The sequence below is a fragment of the Ambystoma mexicanum genome, chromosome 11, assembly GCF_040938575.1.
Source record: "Ambystoma mexicanum isolate Mex_15411 chromosome 11, UKY_AmexF1_1, whole genome shotgun sequence".
In the NCBI taxonomy this organism is placed as follows: domain Eukaryota; kingdom Metazoa; phylum Chordata; class Amphibia; order Caudata; family Ambystomatidae; genus Ambystoma; species Ambystoma mexicanum.
Genome location: NC_090934.1, coordinates 928,030,455 through 928,046,903, shown reverse-complemented (window position 1 = coordinate 928,046,903; position 16,449 = coordinate 928,030,455). Strand labels below are relative to the sequence as shown.

Here is a 16,449-nt window from a genome sequence, read left to right as displayed (position 1 = left end):
AATATCTTGAACAATCACGGTGCTCAAATTTTAGACTCATTTTTACGATTTTGGTTGAATCTTCTGCCTACAGGGGAGATCCTATATGTTCGTTCTAAAAATGGTAATTCAAGTAATGGCATTTGTGACTTTTGTAAAATTCTCTTGTTGTCAAAAACCCTCCAACATATTATGGTTGAATGTCCAATGCTCATTCAAATTAGGACAAAATATCTGGGCTGCTTTTTCATGTTAAGGAATGAAATACATTCTGAAGATATATGGAATTGTCTTAACGCAGGAAACAAATTGTTCTTAACTACAGAAATGGTGAGAATGTTGTAAGAAATAGGTATTCTTAATAATAGATGAAATGTATGCTTTGAGAAACTATTTTACTGCTGTAATTATTTTGGATGTGTTTTATGAACTGAAATACATTACAATTTTATATTTCCAATTTATTACTATTGGGAGAAATGTTATGCATACGAGTTTTGTAATTTTAATGTTTTATATATATTGTTAAACTTTTATTTTAAGATTGGTTATATCCTATTATATTTGTATGTTTTGTGAAAGATCATAGTTTTGATCAAAACACAATCATAAAAAAAGAAGAAAAAAAAAGAAGAAAAGAAAAAGAAACAGCAAACCACTGCAGAGGGGACCAGAGAACGAGGAGGGGTAGAACAAAAAAAGAATACATCATTGAGAAAGATCAAGGTGTAAAGGAGGACAAAGAGACAGAGGAGGCTGTGAAGGTCATATAGGAGAATGGAGACCGTAAAATGGTGGAACTGACCGGAGAGAAAGGCAAGAGAGGGGTGCGAGTGACTTTTTATATCCTGCCAGTGAGACAATAGTCTCATATAAAGAAGAGGGGGAAGGTTTGAGGACCACAGTCCTAAAGAAAAGGCTTCTTTGCTGGTTTCGGTTGAATTCTCATTCAGTGGCTTCAGTGAACACTAATCTGTTTGTTTTTGTTTTTGAAAATTAACCCCATTAATGCGATAACCTGGCTTTGAGTCGTCTGTTGATCCTCTGGTTGTGACATATGGGGTCAGAAGTAGGATAAAACAGGACCCAACACAAGGGACCCCCTCTGCCCACCGCCTCCACTGTTGATGGTGGTTAGTGTTCCAGCCAGGCCAAGTTACCACACAGAGCCAACTCAGGGATTGCAAGCTCAAATTTGTGTAATCCAGAAGACATGCAAGTCCCCAACAAACTGTCAAAACACATTGCGCCATTCTTCACTAGAGTGGGGTCCCCCCAAAACAATCTGACTGACCAGGGGTCTACCGCTTTGTCCAGACTAATGGGAGAGATCAATGCACTCCTTAACAAACAAATCCTTTGTGCTTTCATTTACTGACTTAAAATAGATGGTTTAGTAGAATGCTTCAACCAAACCTTGAAGAGCATCCTGACGAAACTGGTTGATGAAGATGGGAGAAAAAGGGCGGACTGGATACCATGGTCCCTCTTCGCTGTGCGGAAGAGACTACACGCATCTACTGGCTTCCCCCCTCTTGGGCTTGACTATGAATGAACCCCAGGATGTTCTGCTGAGGTTAAAAGAGACCTTCTAAAACCAAGAGGATATAGTGTAAAACTCTGTCCAGTTTGCACAGAACACCCGAGTAAGAATGTCACTGCCACGAAACCTGGTGAACCAGTACATGTGCGAAACACAGGAAAACCAAAAATGCCTGTATGAGCTACATGCCTATGGAAATTCAACGCCAGAGACTAGGTGCTGATCTTGCTCGCAGTGTCTGTAAACAAACTGTTTCTTCAGTGGCACTGGCTGTATCGGGTTACAGGATTATTCAACCAATCAACTACTGAGTCCAGCAGGCGAAACATCAGGAGCCTTCTCAAATATATCACTTGAACTGGCTGAAGGTCTGGAAGAATCGAGAAGATCCAGTAGGTGTTGCAAGCATTAGGTAAGAAGTGCCCCAAAACGACCCAATGCAGTGGCCTTCTCGATGATCTTGGAAGGGTAGGAGCAACATCAGACTCAAGTTCTCCTGAATTCTATTAATCACTTCTGAGAAGAATTCTCCAATAAACCAGCAAGCGTGAAGGACTTCCACTATCAAATATATGTGCCACCAGAGAAGTCTATCTATCTCTGGCTATATTACTTGCCTGAAGTTCAATGGAAAGGTGATCAAATCCTTGTGAAGTGAATGGGAGTCCCGTATTATACTAAAAGTGAAACAAGACAGCATTTGGCCTTTCTGCATCAATTTTAGGATGGACAATGAGAGCCCCTACTCTAATGCCGGTCTCATCCCAAGATGAGCTGATAGAGTGAATTGGTACATCAACTTCATGCTGGATCTTACAAAGTCTGGCTGGCAGCAGATTGCCTTTTCCACTCAAGAGGGCATCCATCAGTTCACGGTGCTGCCACTTGGTTTGAATGGAGCACCCACCACGTACCACAAACTGTTGGACTAGGTGTTACGACCTCACCAGACCTGTGCAGGTCAGAGGACCATGGTGCTAAAAGAAGTCACTTTTGTTTCTGATGAATTTGCATTTAGTGTCTACCGTTAGCTCGAATGACTTAGTTTTATTTGTTAAAAATAAACCCCTTGATGCTGATACTTGGCTGTGAGTCATATGTTGATCCCTCTGTGTGTCAGTGGAAACGGGCTATGAAAGAAATGAAAGGCTGAGAAAACCATTCTGGCAGCCTGCTTGATACGTTGCAAAGCCTGCACAGAGATATCCAGTTCATGTACGTTAAAAGGAGCATTGCTGCTTCCAGGACCTCGGTTTGCTTTGTTCATGCTTGAACAGAGAGCCTTCCAGGTAACACTTCCAACTTTTGGACAAGTAATAGTGTGTGGGTTCTGAGGTTTACTGGTACTGATTTTGCTCTTTCCCTTACTACTGCTATGTTGTGGTGCCACATTATTATTTGTAGGTCTGAGATAAAGAGCACCAAGGTCTTGCAGCGGTGTGTGCCTTCCTATGTTGTTTTAAGGAAGTGGGCACAGAAACTTGAAGCCTACAGGTGTACTTCTTCCTACGTTCCTGGGATTGTATCACATCTGGACCTGCAGAACATCACAGTTGGGTCAGCAAAGGGTATCTCATAGAGAAACCTTGTGGACCAGTTAATGAAAGGAAAGAAAGTTAACTATGTAGGACTGTGGAAATATGACATGTAGGATTCCAGAAGGCCACTTCAAGAGACTACAGAACCTGAATACAGAGACACGAGAATGGGTCATCCAGCGCCATTCTCAGGTCAGTGATCTTGCTCAACACCAGCAACCTATGGGCTTAGCCTAACATTTCCTAGTTCCACATTGCCTGCAAGGTAAATGGCTTTATCTAAGCACAAACATCTATTTGTCTAATATGGCATTTCTGTTCAACATTTAAGTGAAAACGTAAAAGAACTCTTTATGACAAACTCGGCATTGCCTACTTCATATACACTTCTTTGAAGCAAGAAATGTCACAACTCGCTATCTGTGCCATGCTAGTTAACTCTGAGACCAAAGCAGAACCATTCTCTCACCTTTGAAACCTGCCACAAAAAATCACAATCTTTCAGCGTTGTTCAAAGGTGATGCAAAGACCACAGTTCACATAATTCATTTGAATACAATCCTGAAAATAAGAGGGTATCTGCATGCACCGAAAGAGCTACAATCCACATAAATCGAAGGACCTTGCTTTCCCTTCATTTCCAATATGGAGGACCATTACTAGAGTCTATGGTGACACATGATACTCTTAACCTCGAAAAACCCAAGGCCTTACCTGAAAATAATTCCTGGTTCTAGCATGGTTATTGGTGCAGGTTTCCTGTGAATAAAATGAACCAAACTCAACTTTCTTTTCTAATGCCAGTAGCTATTTCTTATTCAGAATCTGTGGCTTCATATGATTTTCTCTTAAAGCTTGCAGGAAGAGTCAATTCCAGAACCCTGCCTTTTGCAGCTTTTTGGATTTTGCTTGTTACAGCCATTACTCGGGCCTGCTTCACAGCATCTGCTATTTTTAGTCGTCACTAGCAGTCTTCTGTTCGCTAACCTGATTTTCAATTCTTGTTCTTCTGTGTAGGCTTGAGCAATGCACTCAGCTGTAGCGCATACATATTGTCCCTGTACAATAATGCCTTAGTCTTCTGTATATATCAAGCCTTTGCACTTTTGCCACTGCTTCTGTGCTTGAACTGTAGCTCTTAGAACCAGAGTTATGAATGTCATTCCCTGTGCTGCAATAACGGCCCTTCAATCCTGTACTTCAGTCATGGGTGTTCTGGCTGCTGCGCTTCAGGAAGCAGACATTGGTTGGTACAGCTAGATCCTTTAGACATGTGCCAAGTGTGGTAAAATTATTTGTTCTACAGGGTGACCGATTCAGAAGTCGAAAATGGCTTCTCGATTTGCATGAGCCTGCAGAGTGAGACACCGACAGCAAATCTCCACAAAAGGGCAGAGTTTACATAGGGCGAATATGAAACCCTGTGACAGTCATCCACACTCTTAATGGACACCTAGCATGTCTGCTAATGTGGAAGTGGCTGCCTCGTTTACAGTTGAGGTCTTCAGTTCGCTTCTTGCCTTTTTCCATGTGTATCTCTTGGTTTCTGGACAGTGTTTCCCAATCTCAGATCACTAAACAGCCATTTGTCACCTAGCTGCGGACTCTTACTGGGATAGTGTCCTACCCATTCCAATGGTGGGTTGCCAGTTGTACCTTGGCAGGTGGAAAAGGAAACCTGTTGTGCACTCACCTGTTGTTATGGCATATGCGTTCAAGCTGCTGGAAGGACAGGCCCAGGTTCATGCCAATGGTCCTCCAGTCTGCCCCAATGCGACTGGCAATGCCCAGGAGGTTGGTTTCCGTCAGGTAGCCCGTCTCTGCATTGCCCAGGTTCAGTGGAGGAAGGGAAAAGCCATTCTTGGATGGATGGTGCTCAGCAAAATGTGATTTTACTTTCTATAGGATGAAAAAAGGAGAAGAAAAACATTAGCTGTTCGCAAGTTACATTTAAGGATCATGTAATTATGGATATGTGTCTAAGTAATGGACCACAAAACAATTTTTCCAATAGAGTTTGCCATGTTTTGTTCAATTAGATTTTTTTGATTGTTAATTCTGCTAAGGCTAATTTTGTGTTTTTTGTTGTATCCATGTTCATTTAATCTATGTTGTTTGCATGAGTTACCAATGGTCCTATACTGTAAAATGGACCAGTGGAAGTTTCTGGGGCGACATCACGTCCTCTCTTCTGCCCCAGATACTCACTTCCTTGTTTTGTTGTGACTTCAATGAACGGACACCCGCCTCAGCATCAACAGCCTAGGAGACTACTGACAATACTGGGAATATGGGAAAAGTAAAACCAACGTATAATGGTTAAAAAACACAGACAACAAACAATGGCACTTTAATTCTGTCTGGAAAAGTAGTGGCAAAGTAAACATAAATAAATGAAAACTGAAAACCTCATGTTAGAATTAAGCCTGTATAGAAAGGACCCTCCATGTGCTCGTACAAAGTACCATGGGTCCTTGGTCTGCACCTTCTGCTATCAGGTATTCCACTCTGCTGAATCACAGTCCCTGTGTGCTCACTAGCCTGTTCAATCCTTCTGCTAACTATACTCCCATTTTGTTCACATTGGCTATCATTCTGAGCACCTTTGGTTACATGTTTTAGAGGCAAGCACAGTGTTGCTCCTTTGTTGTATACACTGGTTCCATAACGGTGGTTCAAAGACGTGCAGTGCCAGAGGTCTTGGTATGGGAATCCAGGAGGTCGTAGTAGGGGAATGCTATGATCCAACTCCAGATCACCCGCTTCAGCAGTTAGTGGAAGGGTACTCGGAGACCAGATCCCTGGAACACAGTGCAGCTTTGCTGATTAACGTGGCACATGGACAGTGCACACCATCGGCAGGGAAGCCAGGCTATTGATGTGCAAAAAGCCAGGAAGGCTGACTGGAATATCTTTGTTGGAGGCAGGAAGGCCCAAGGCACAAGGGCAGAAGGAGAACCAGGAGGAACCAAGAAGAAGGCACAGACAAGAATAGTAAAGACAGGAGCAGAGGGATGTAGAGAGTAAGAGGGTGTCAAGAAAGGAATAAGTTACTTACCTGTAACTGTTGTTCTCCAGCGTCGTGAAGCTGGGAATCCTCGGTAAAGAAGAAATCAGTATCAGTTTCGTTTCTGATCTTTCTTAGTGGTAACCAATCACTGGTCTCTGGGTCATACTGCCCCCAGCCAATGACTGCCCTCTCCCTAAGCCCCTCCCCTGGCAGCCATCCTCAGATTTGGTAGCACGTAAAGTGGCAGTATGACCAAGTGAAGAGCCGCAGAGGGGTAGGAGGGGGTGGGGTTCGCATGTGAATCCATGCCAGACCCATGCTGGAGAACAACAGTTACAGGTAAGTAACTTGTTCCTTCTCCAGCATGTGGCCTGGCATGGATTCACATGCTCATGAATATAAGAATACATAGCAGTACACACATGCATAACCACGGGAGGTGGCAAAGGCTCAACATTAAGCATTACATAGACTGAACATTAAGCAACTCTTACCTACTCACCAGGCCCACCTTCAGGCGAACAGGTTGCGCAGCACTGCTTGGCCGATCCTGGAGTCCCGATCAACGCAGTAGAATCTCGTGAAGGTGTGCGTCGACCTCCACATAGCAGCCCTGCAGATGTCCAGCAGGGGCACACCAGACAAGAACGCCATAGTAGCAGCGATCGCTCTGGTCGAATGGGCTCTCGGACGGCCGGGCAACGATCGCCAACCGGTGACAGTGCATGATGCAGCCGGAGAGCCATCTGGAAATAGAAGCCTTCGAGAAGGCCTTCCCTTGGTTCACAGGTCCAAAGTTCACAAAAAACTGTGAAGTCTTCCGAAAACTCTTCGTGCGGTCCACGTAGAACTTCAGCGCTCTAGCTACATCCAGTGAGTGCAAAGTCCTCTCGGCTGGCGACAAAGGCGACAGGAAGAAAACTGGCAACACCAAGGGCTCGTTGAAGTGGAAGTCCGATGGCACCTTGGGTATGAAGGAGGGGTGCGTCCTCAGCACCACCCTTGTCTCGTGGAAAGTCAAGTATGGAGGCTGGCAGGATAGGGCCTGGATCTCTCCCACTCGTCGTGCGGAGGTGATGGCCACAAGGAACGCTGTTTTCCATGACAGAAATTTCAACGGTTCCGAATGCAGAGGCTCGAATGGCGGCCCCATGAGCCTGGTCAGCACTACATTGAGCTCCCACGCTGGGGCCGGAGCCTTCACTGGCGGGAACGATCGGAACAGTCCCTTCATAAATTCCTTCTCCAAGCGATGAGACCACAGAGATGACGGTCCCGTAGTTCTGCTGTATCGGGAAATCGCTGCCGGATGTATCTTGATGGAAGCATGAGCTAGTCCAGCCTTGGCCAGCGGCAGCAGGTACGGAAGCACTTGAGGGGCCGTGATCGGCAGTGAGTTAATCTTCTGTGCACGGCAACAGACAGAGAACCTCTTCCACTTGTGTCGGTAGCACTTGAGAGTTGAGAATGCCCTAGCCTTTGAAAGCACTTCCTTGCAGTCTGCCGGGATATCGTACCCTCCAAACTCTAGTGCTGCAGGAGCCAGGCCTGCAGGTTCAGCGACTCCGGGTCATGATGAAGGATGGCGCCTCCTCCTCTGGAGAGAAGATCTGCGTCCATCGACAGCTTGACTGGTGGGGACGCTGACATGTCCAGAAGGTCCGGGAACCAAATCTGTCTCGGCCACGCCGGTGCGACGAGGAACATCCTGCACCGGGACCTCTTGAGCTGGTTGACGAGTCGTAATGCCAACGGAGGGAATGCATACAGGAACAGGCCGTCCCAGGGGAACGAGAAAGCATCAGCCATGCTCCTCGGCTGGGGGAACCTGCTGGCGAACCTCTGGCACTTGGAGTTCATCGCTGTCGCAAACAGGTCGATCTGGGGTTTTCCCAATCGTTGGAAAAGTCAATCCACCTGATCCTGACGCAGCTCCCACTCGTGGCACGAGCGCAGCTCCCTGCTGAGTGAGTGGCCGATGACGTTCTTTATTCCTGCTAAATGGAAGAGCACCAGAAACATCCCCTGGGCAACGGCCCAGTGCCACAGATCCTGGGCCTCCTTGGACAGGGCTGGGGACCTGCTGCCTCCCCACTTCCGGATGTAGAACATCATGGTGGTGTTGTCGGTGAAGATCCTCACCACCTTGCCCTTGAGGGACGGGAGCAACGACCTGAGGGCCCAGGACACTGCTCGGAGTTCCAGGATGTTGATGTGGAGAGACCTCTCCTCCAGGAGACAAAGTCCTCTCGCATGCAGATCTCTGGTGTACGCTCACCACCCCTCCAGGGAAGCGTCTGTCGTCACTGTTTTCAGATGCACCGGGGTCTTAAAGTCCTTGCCCGCTGTGGAATGAGCGCAGGCGCCCCACCATCTAATCGCTCGGCGGAAAACCTCGTTGAGCGTGATCCTGTCCTTGAAGCTGCCTGTCGCTTGTATCCAACGGGTGTCGAGGAACTCTTGTAGAGGACGCATCCGTAGCCTGCACAGGCGCACCAGGTAGATGCATGAAGACATCATTCCGAGCAGGGACTTGATGGACCTCACCCTGGCCACGTCTGCACCTTGCCGAAGATAGCCTTCGTCCTTTCCTCCGACGGTGAGGCCAATCGCACCACTGTATCGAGCTTGGCTCCCAGAAACAGTGCGACCTGCGATGGGACCAGGTGGGATTTCGAGTAGTTGATGGCCAATCCCAGATCCGTGAGCAGTTGGACGGTCTCTGCTGTGTGTTCGACGGCGAGTTCTCTTGTCCTTGCACGGATGAGCCAATCGTCCAGGTAGGGGTAGACGTGGATCCCCTGCAGGCGCAGCTGCCGCGCAACTGGTGCAAGGCACTTGGTAAACACCCTGGGTGCCGACTTAGCCTGAATTGCAGGGCCTTGAATTGGTAGTGCCGCCCCTGGACTACGAATTTGAGAAACTTTTGGTGTCCTTTTAGAATGGGGATGTTGAAGTAAGCATCCTCCAAGTCCAGCGACGAAAGGAAGTCGCTCTCCTCCAGCTGTCCCAGCACGTGCTGGAGGGTGACCATCCTGAACTTTTGTGCCTTGATGTATTTGTTCAACCGCCAAAGGTCCAGGATGGGGTGCCAACCGCCCGTCTTCTTTCTGACGAGGAAGTACCTTGAGCATACTCCGGAGCCCCGGAGCCTCTTCGGGACGAGTTTGATGGCACCCTTCTTGAGCATAGCCCTTACTTCTAACAGCAGTTGAGGGACGTGATTTTCCTTCCTGGCCACGGGAGGAATGCAGGGGCACTTCTTTAGAAATTCGAGTGTGTGCCCGTGGGCCAGGGCATCCAGCACCCAACGGTTGGTGGAGATGGACTCCCACACGCTGATGAACTTCGCCAGCCGGCCTCCCACCGGGGTCCTCAGGTGGGGGCCCGACGCTACGGCCGGTTCATTCCTGCTTGGAGGCGGCCTTGCCCTCCTTGGCCACGACGACAAGATCCTCCTGACTTGCCGCGTCCTCTGTAGGCCTCCTGCGACAAGGAGCGGGCCGCCTGGCGGTACGTCGAGGAGCTGCCGCCGGATCCCTTGGAGGCACCCTGTCTGCCTCTGGAGTTCCTAAAGGGCTGCCGTCGTTGCTGCAACACTCCCAAGGCCCGAGCCATCTCTGTGTCGGTCTTCATGGCCTAAAGTGACTCATCCACTGTTTTTCCAAACAGGTTGTTCCCGTCGAAGGGCATGTCCTAAACTCTGGTTTGCATGTCCTGGCGGAAATCAGTTGCCTTGAGCCATCCCCGCCGTCGAAGGCAAATACCATTGCCCAACTGGCGGAATCCGGTGTCAGAGATGTCTGTGGCCACCGTTATGGCGTGGTCCGATGCCACCTCACCTTCCTGCAGGATCTCCAGGGCCTCTGACCTCTTGTCATCCGGTAGGAAGTCCAGCTGGGGAGCGATCTTGTACCACAGCTCCCTGTCGTAGCGGGCCACAATCGCTAGGGCGTTGGCCGCCTTAATTGTCATCACCGCAGACGAGATGACTCGTCGTCCCATGGCGTCCAGCTTCTTTCCCTCGCCTTTGGGTGGGGAGGTCGAAGTTGAGGATGACGCCCCCGCCGCCTTCTTCTTGGCCGCTGCCGAGATGACCGAATCCGGGGTCAGCTGTGCCCTAAGGCATAAAGGGCGGAATCGGGGCCCCGGTACTTCTTCTCGTACCGATCCCTCTTGGCAGGCGTCGTGGACGGGTTCTTCAGGAGAGCAAGTCCCTCCTCCGAGATATCGTCAATCAACGGTACAGCGAGGACCGTCTTCCTCTTGGCCTCACGCCGCTATTAGAGGAAACCTTCCTTCTTCTGTTCCTCAGGGCAGAGCCGAAAAAGCACGGATGCCCTGGCAATCATGGCGTGGAAGGAGCCAATTTCATCGAGTGGGGAGGCCCGAGGGAGTGGTGATGGAAGGCCCATCCCGTCGTCATCCGTCCCCGTCGTGGCCGTATCCGTTCCTGTCTCATCCCTAGGATCTGGGGAAGGAGATGAAGGCTGAATGGGGCGCACAGGCTGGAAAGGCGGGGGGAGGGGTGAACTCTCCTCCGCTTGTTTGGAGGGCTTCCCGACAGTCCCGGTTCTGCTGGGTCGTCCGTTGGGGTTAGGGGCAATCTCGTCCTTAGCTATGTGCATAAGGTTTGGATTGCCATCAAAATGGCCACCGAGTTGTCCTGAGGCTCGGGCACTGGCTCCGACAGGCGCAATCGTTGCTCCTCCTCCACAGGAGCCTCGTCGGCGCCACCGTCGCTCTCTTCGTCCGCCTCCTCGGGGTTCCCCCCGTGGCACCGGACCTCCTCAAACCTCTTGTTGAGGCCCTTCATGACTTCAATCAGTTCCTCCTCAGAGGCTGTATCCGTGTCTGTGACGGCCACCGCCCCCCCCTCTTTTTCCACGGGGGTCTTATCGATGGGCTGAAAAGAGGATTCCCTCCGTGGCGGCAGGGAAACTCTGGGCCCCGATGTCGCTTCCACTGGGTTAACCTCCACAGGCTTTGCCAGGGCCGCTGCGACCCCCTCGATAGAGGCCTTCACCGGGTGAATCAAGGCCTTCACCACCTTGGGCGCGCTTGAGGCCTTCACCTTGGTGGTGGGGTCACCACCTCGCTCCCCCTCAGCGGATCCCTTCGAGATTAACCAGGGCCTCTCCAGAAGCTTAGCCGGGTTCTCGTATTTTCTCTTCCCCGAGCCAGAGCATTGGCTCATGGTTGATGGTGTCGGTGAAAGTGCGCCCTGCCTGGCTGCCGAGGAGCCCGACCCTTCGGCACTCCTGCTGCCCGCAGACTCGCGGTGCTTTGCCTTCTGTTGGGCCCCCGTCGCCGGGGCGCCCTCACAGGACTTGGAAGACTGCTCTGACTTCTTCTTCTCACCTGGGCCCTTCTCCAGCCAGCTGCGAGGCGGGTCCGACGATCCATCATAGTCCGTTCCGACAGGTTCTTGCAAAACGCACAGTCCTTTTCCACGTGCGTCTCGTCTTCGTGAAGGCAGTAGAGACATCTCGAATGCTCATCCTCCTTGAAAACATTCTGTAATCCGCATCCAGGGCAGTTCCTGATCAGCTTGGATCCGGGTGTCGAGCTTCCCTTGTCCTGGGCCATGTCCACGAGGTAGGCCTCAGATCCTCTGGAATCCTCCAAGCAGCGTAACTCGATGAAAACTTTGCCCTTGAGGGGCGTAGAAAATTCCGAAACGGGTCCCCGTTGATCGGAAGTAGAAACGGTGGAGCTTGAGGCTCGATTGACTGAAAAAAATGAGATTAAACTCTTTGAAAAAAATCGCAAAACGCAGTAAAAGCTCGAGAGCAATAGCACAAGGACTCCCAACACTTGAACGTGCGGTAAAAATCTGAGGATGGCTCCCAGGGGAGGGGCTTAGGGAGAGGGCAGTTATTGGGTGGGGGCAGTATGACCCAGAGACTAGTAAGAAAGTCAGATCAGAAACGAAACTGATACTGATTTTTTCTTTACCGAGGATTCCCAGCCTGACGACGGGGAATAATCATGAGCATGCCAGACCCCATGCTAGAGAACCAAGCTTTAGCCTGAAAGATGAAGCAAGGGGTGTTAGTAGGCAGGAGAAATGACAAAAGGCAGAGAAAAAGCAGCAGGAACAAATATCAGAATACAAGGCAAAGAGCACCCGGCAGTAGGAGCATGAAGACACTCCGAACTAAATAGAAAGGTGGTTTAAATGGGATCGAGAGGCTGGGACTCTGCGCCTGTGCTCCTTTATCAACATGGCAGCACCAATAGGCACCGGGTCTGGCTGCATCTCCTAGATTCCTTTGAGGAGCCCCACAAATGTAGCTCCTGCCTCCAGCCCTTCCCCAACCTGCAGCAGAGAGGCACCAATGTGGGTAGACCCGCCAGCCCCGTAAGCAGCATCAGTAAGAGAATTTGGTACTCATTACACCATTCCCTCTCCCCAGGACCACTGGGGCTCCAGGCTTCCATGGAAAGTGATAAAAGAAATGGTGTACCAACCAAGGAGTGTGCACAATGGACGTTGGTTCCCAAGAGCAGTCGCAAGTTGCATACCCCTTCCATTCCACCAGGAAGTAAAGGCGCCCCTGCCAGATTTGTGAGTCCGATATCTCCTGTACCTCATACTCCAGACAACTATTGGTCATGATAGAAGGAGGTTGAGTTGGTAGTCAGTTAGAAGGCTCCGCTTGGTAGGGCTTCAGGAGAGGTGGTATGTTAAACACTGGGGGAACACGTCATCCTAGAGGAAACTGCAGCCAAAAGGCGAGTGGTGAAATCCATTGCGTGATATGCAACAGCTACAAACAACAAGGTGCCAACTTGACAGGTAGGTTCTTCAGTGACAGATGCAAGCCGTACCTTGTCTGCCACATTTATTGAAGTTCTGCCATACATTTCCTGTCAGCTGCATTTTATTTGTACTACTGTCATTTCTTGAAATAAAGAGGACACCTGTCACTGTAGAGTTTGTATCTGATTAATCAGTGTATCTGCAGAGGGAACAATGCTTTGATTGCATAGGTATAAGCTTGGATGAATTCCAAACGAACAATGAAAGGGACTGTTCGTGACAGTAGTGTGAAGGGTGTTACTGTAGGTCAACTCAGCAGTGTCCAAATGTCTACACCAGTTAGAGTAGAGTGAATTGGAGAAACATAGCAAATATTGCTCAAGCGTTTCAGTGGTACGCTCCATGTGTCCGTTACTTTGTGGATGGTAACCAGAACTCAGAGCCCTGTTGATCCTGATGGGCCTGCAAACTAGTGCTAAACAACGAGACAACTACTGGGATTCTCCATCTAATAGATTTGGTGAAACAACACATAGGTCATCTGAACAGCCATTGTAAACACCGGCAGAGGAATAAAATGTGTTAGTCTCTCAAAGCAATCCAAGACCACTAGGATACAGGTATTCCCATATATGAACAAGCAGGTCAGCTATGAAATACGCCTACAAAGGGCACAGGTTGCCAGGTAGTGTCCAGCACTGTAAGGGAGGCATGGTATCAAACAGTGAAGACAGACACAACTGATCACAGTTCAAGGGTGTTTACTGAACTTCAATGGGTTGGTTAAACACCTATCTAACCCTAAATCTAAGGATGGGTGCAAGCTACAACCATCAAATAATAATAATGCAGTCCTACTTTTTTTTCTCCTAGTGGAGTCTCTGTCAAAATAAAAGGGCCTATACTAATAAACCTATTGCCAATCCTTACTTCTAAATACAAAGGGTGTGGAAAAATAATGTATGCAAAAAGAAAAGTGTTCAAGAAATGATATGTCAGGATAGTTGAGCAGTTGGCTTCCCTTCCCTACGTTTTCAGCAAGGGACAAGACGGCACACACAAGCTCCGCACACACTCTGGCTTTTCTGCCACGAGGATACAGTTCAAAGCATAGATAGATATCAGGGCCTTCTGCCCAAAGTCTCTCAATCAATAACATTCTCTTATTCCAGAGTGCCAGACTTACCAAACAAGAACCAAAGTTCCTTTCTTCGCAGGAATTTCACATTCACAAGTTTCACAATTGGTCTCCCTCAATCGGGCTCGGACCATCGATCTCCCTGCTTCGGCCCCTTTAGCAAAATGTTCACAACTGGTCTCCCTCGTTCGGGCTCGGACCATGTAATCTCACTTTCTTGAGGTTTCCTCTTTGTGTCAAGAATCGAAGACTTTCGATTGTGCGATGGGTTTTGCTTAAACCATCGCAGGACCACTTTGATTCATTTATTTTCCCATTACACTCTTTTACCTTCACTTCTGCCACTTCTTGGCTGGATACCTTACAGACACCTTTGAGCGCACTTGCGATGCCAGACCACTCGGTCACCAGTATTATATTGTTTCACTGTTAAAGTTCAAACATCCATAAGCTATTTAGCTTTCCTCGCGTCTTTCATCACACGCGTTACCAATCTTCGTTCTTGCACTCTTTATACAATGTTGCCATTTGCAAATTTGATTTCAACACAGACAGGTCTTGTATCGGTCTCCCCAACTTACCGGCTGTGTTGATCTTTCTGGTGCTGCTTTGATCCTGGAGCCAAGGTCGGTACCACAGCGGCTGCTGCTCCTCCCCGACTCAGATAGCTGTGCAGGAGGGTATGGGGTATCTACGACATACAATTCAGGATTCTTCAGTCTGCTTTACTGGCCTTATGCTTCTAACTCTGAAGGACTCTCGAAAGTAACGTTTTTTTGCCAGAAAGATCAAGGGTATCTCTCAACATGTGCACCCTTCTTGGTTTGCCGTCTTTCTTCCCTCGTTCAGCTGCCGTCTGGAAAATAATGTTCCTTTGTGTGCTTTGCCTCGCTCTGAGTGTGCTCTCATGCTCTGCATTTTATCCGTTTGGGGAAGTTTAATGGAAGTCAGGTGTGCGTGTTTACCAGTAATTGCCTGACCACAGAGGTGGGACATTTCAGGTACACTGCTTGGGCGCGAGTCTGTTTCCTCCCAGAGCAGGCTGTCCATGTGAAAGTGTTCATGAAGAGAAAGTGGTGTGGGGGTAAAGTTCCCACATATTCTACCAGGTAGTATGGGGTAAAGGTGTTACAGGGAGGGGGATACCGTGTCTCACCATCAGGTGGCCCACTCCCCAAAGATCCCTCACCCAGGTGATCCTCCCGCACTTGTCCACCCCCAGGGTCTGGATCCAAAGGCGATGGCTGTACCCTGGCCACCTGAGAGAGAGACCCCCGGGTACTAGCAGGTGAGACACCTTCTGGTTTCTGACAGCACCCCCATAATAAAAGCATAGACTTGCCGATGTAGCATTTGTTTCTCTGCCTCAGAAATGGGACCTTGTAAGGCACCCAATTTCATGGGTCCTTCATCGGTATCATGAACGATTGTATCAGTCGTTTCAGGGGTGGTTACTCTAGCTAGTACCAAACAAAACTGGTTATTTTCTTTTCTCCTTGCAGTTCAGCCAATATGCGGTCAATTCAAATGACTTTTTCAATCAAGGTTTGTAGAGACTACGATTCGGGTGCATACACCAATTCATCTTTGTATGATCATCTTGATCAATTCATCTTGATGCCAAAGTAGGAGATTAAACATTTCCGAGTTGTCTACTTCTCTGATCCTGCCCACCAGACACTTCTTCAACACCATCATACCCCATCGACAGCAGGATGGCCAGGACCCCTCTGCTGATCCTACAATTCCAGCTTTGTTAACTAACCTGATGACCCGTATGAAGGATGGATTCCTATTTCCTCAGAGTAGGCCGTACCTCAGTATACGAGGATCTGTGCAGCTGTCCTGGCTGGATTTCACATATTGCCAGACATCGAGGGAGGAAAGCCAGCTTGGTGCTTCTCAGTCAGCAATTTTAGTGGCGTGGCACAATAGGTTAAGGAGTACGTAATTATGTATCCAGTAGGTGCACATGTGAAAACAAGCAGTCAGTGCCGGGTAGGATTTCTACAACCACCAGAACAACCAACCTACCCATGGCATACCACTGCAACTGATTTCGTAGTTGACCTGTGTGGTGAAACAGAAGGAGTCAGACGAATGAACGGCTTGGCCAAAATTGGTTTTATTAAAATAAAAGAAAAGATAACCCCTGACTGGCCCTATTTCTATGAGAGAAATTCCCTACATAGCTAAACTAAAACTAAGGGTGGTCGTTGAAGTCCAAAATAAAAGTCTTCTGTCCAAATCCTAACCAATTAACTGGCTTCTGGATTAGACATCTGCCTGGCCCAACACTTGGGGATATTCTCGATAGCTCATAAAGTTCGACAACAGTTCACATCTTTCTTGCAGACGTTTTGTTCAACAGAAAGGTTTTGCAGCACATTTCCACTTACCCTAAGTCTCTTGATAACAGGCCTGTGGCTCTTGAACTCCCCGAAGTCCTATGGTTCTCTGGCAGACTTGTTCAGT

At 48.7% G+C, this 16,449-nt stretch overlaps 1 protein-coding gene across 4 annotated transcripts in view; it reads right to left on the bottom strand.

Moving 5' to 3' along the window:
- PIDD1 (p53-induced death domain protein 1) overlaps positions 1–16,449 on the bottom strand; it is a 602,358-nt gene that overhangs the window by 28,328 nt on the left and 557,581 nt on the right. For all 4 annotated transcript variants that reach the window (XM_069624025.1, XM_069624027.1, XM_069624026.1 and 1 more), the window contains one exon: positions 4,754–4,959. In XM_069624025.1, coding sequence (XP_069480126.1) covers positions 4,754–4,959 — 206 coding nt within the window. The remainder of the gene's footprint in view (positions 1–4,753; positions 4,960–16,449) is intronic.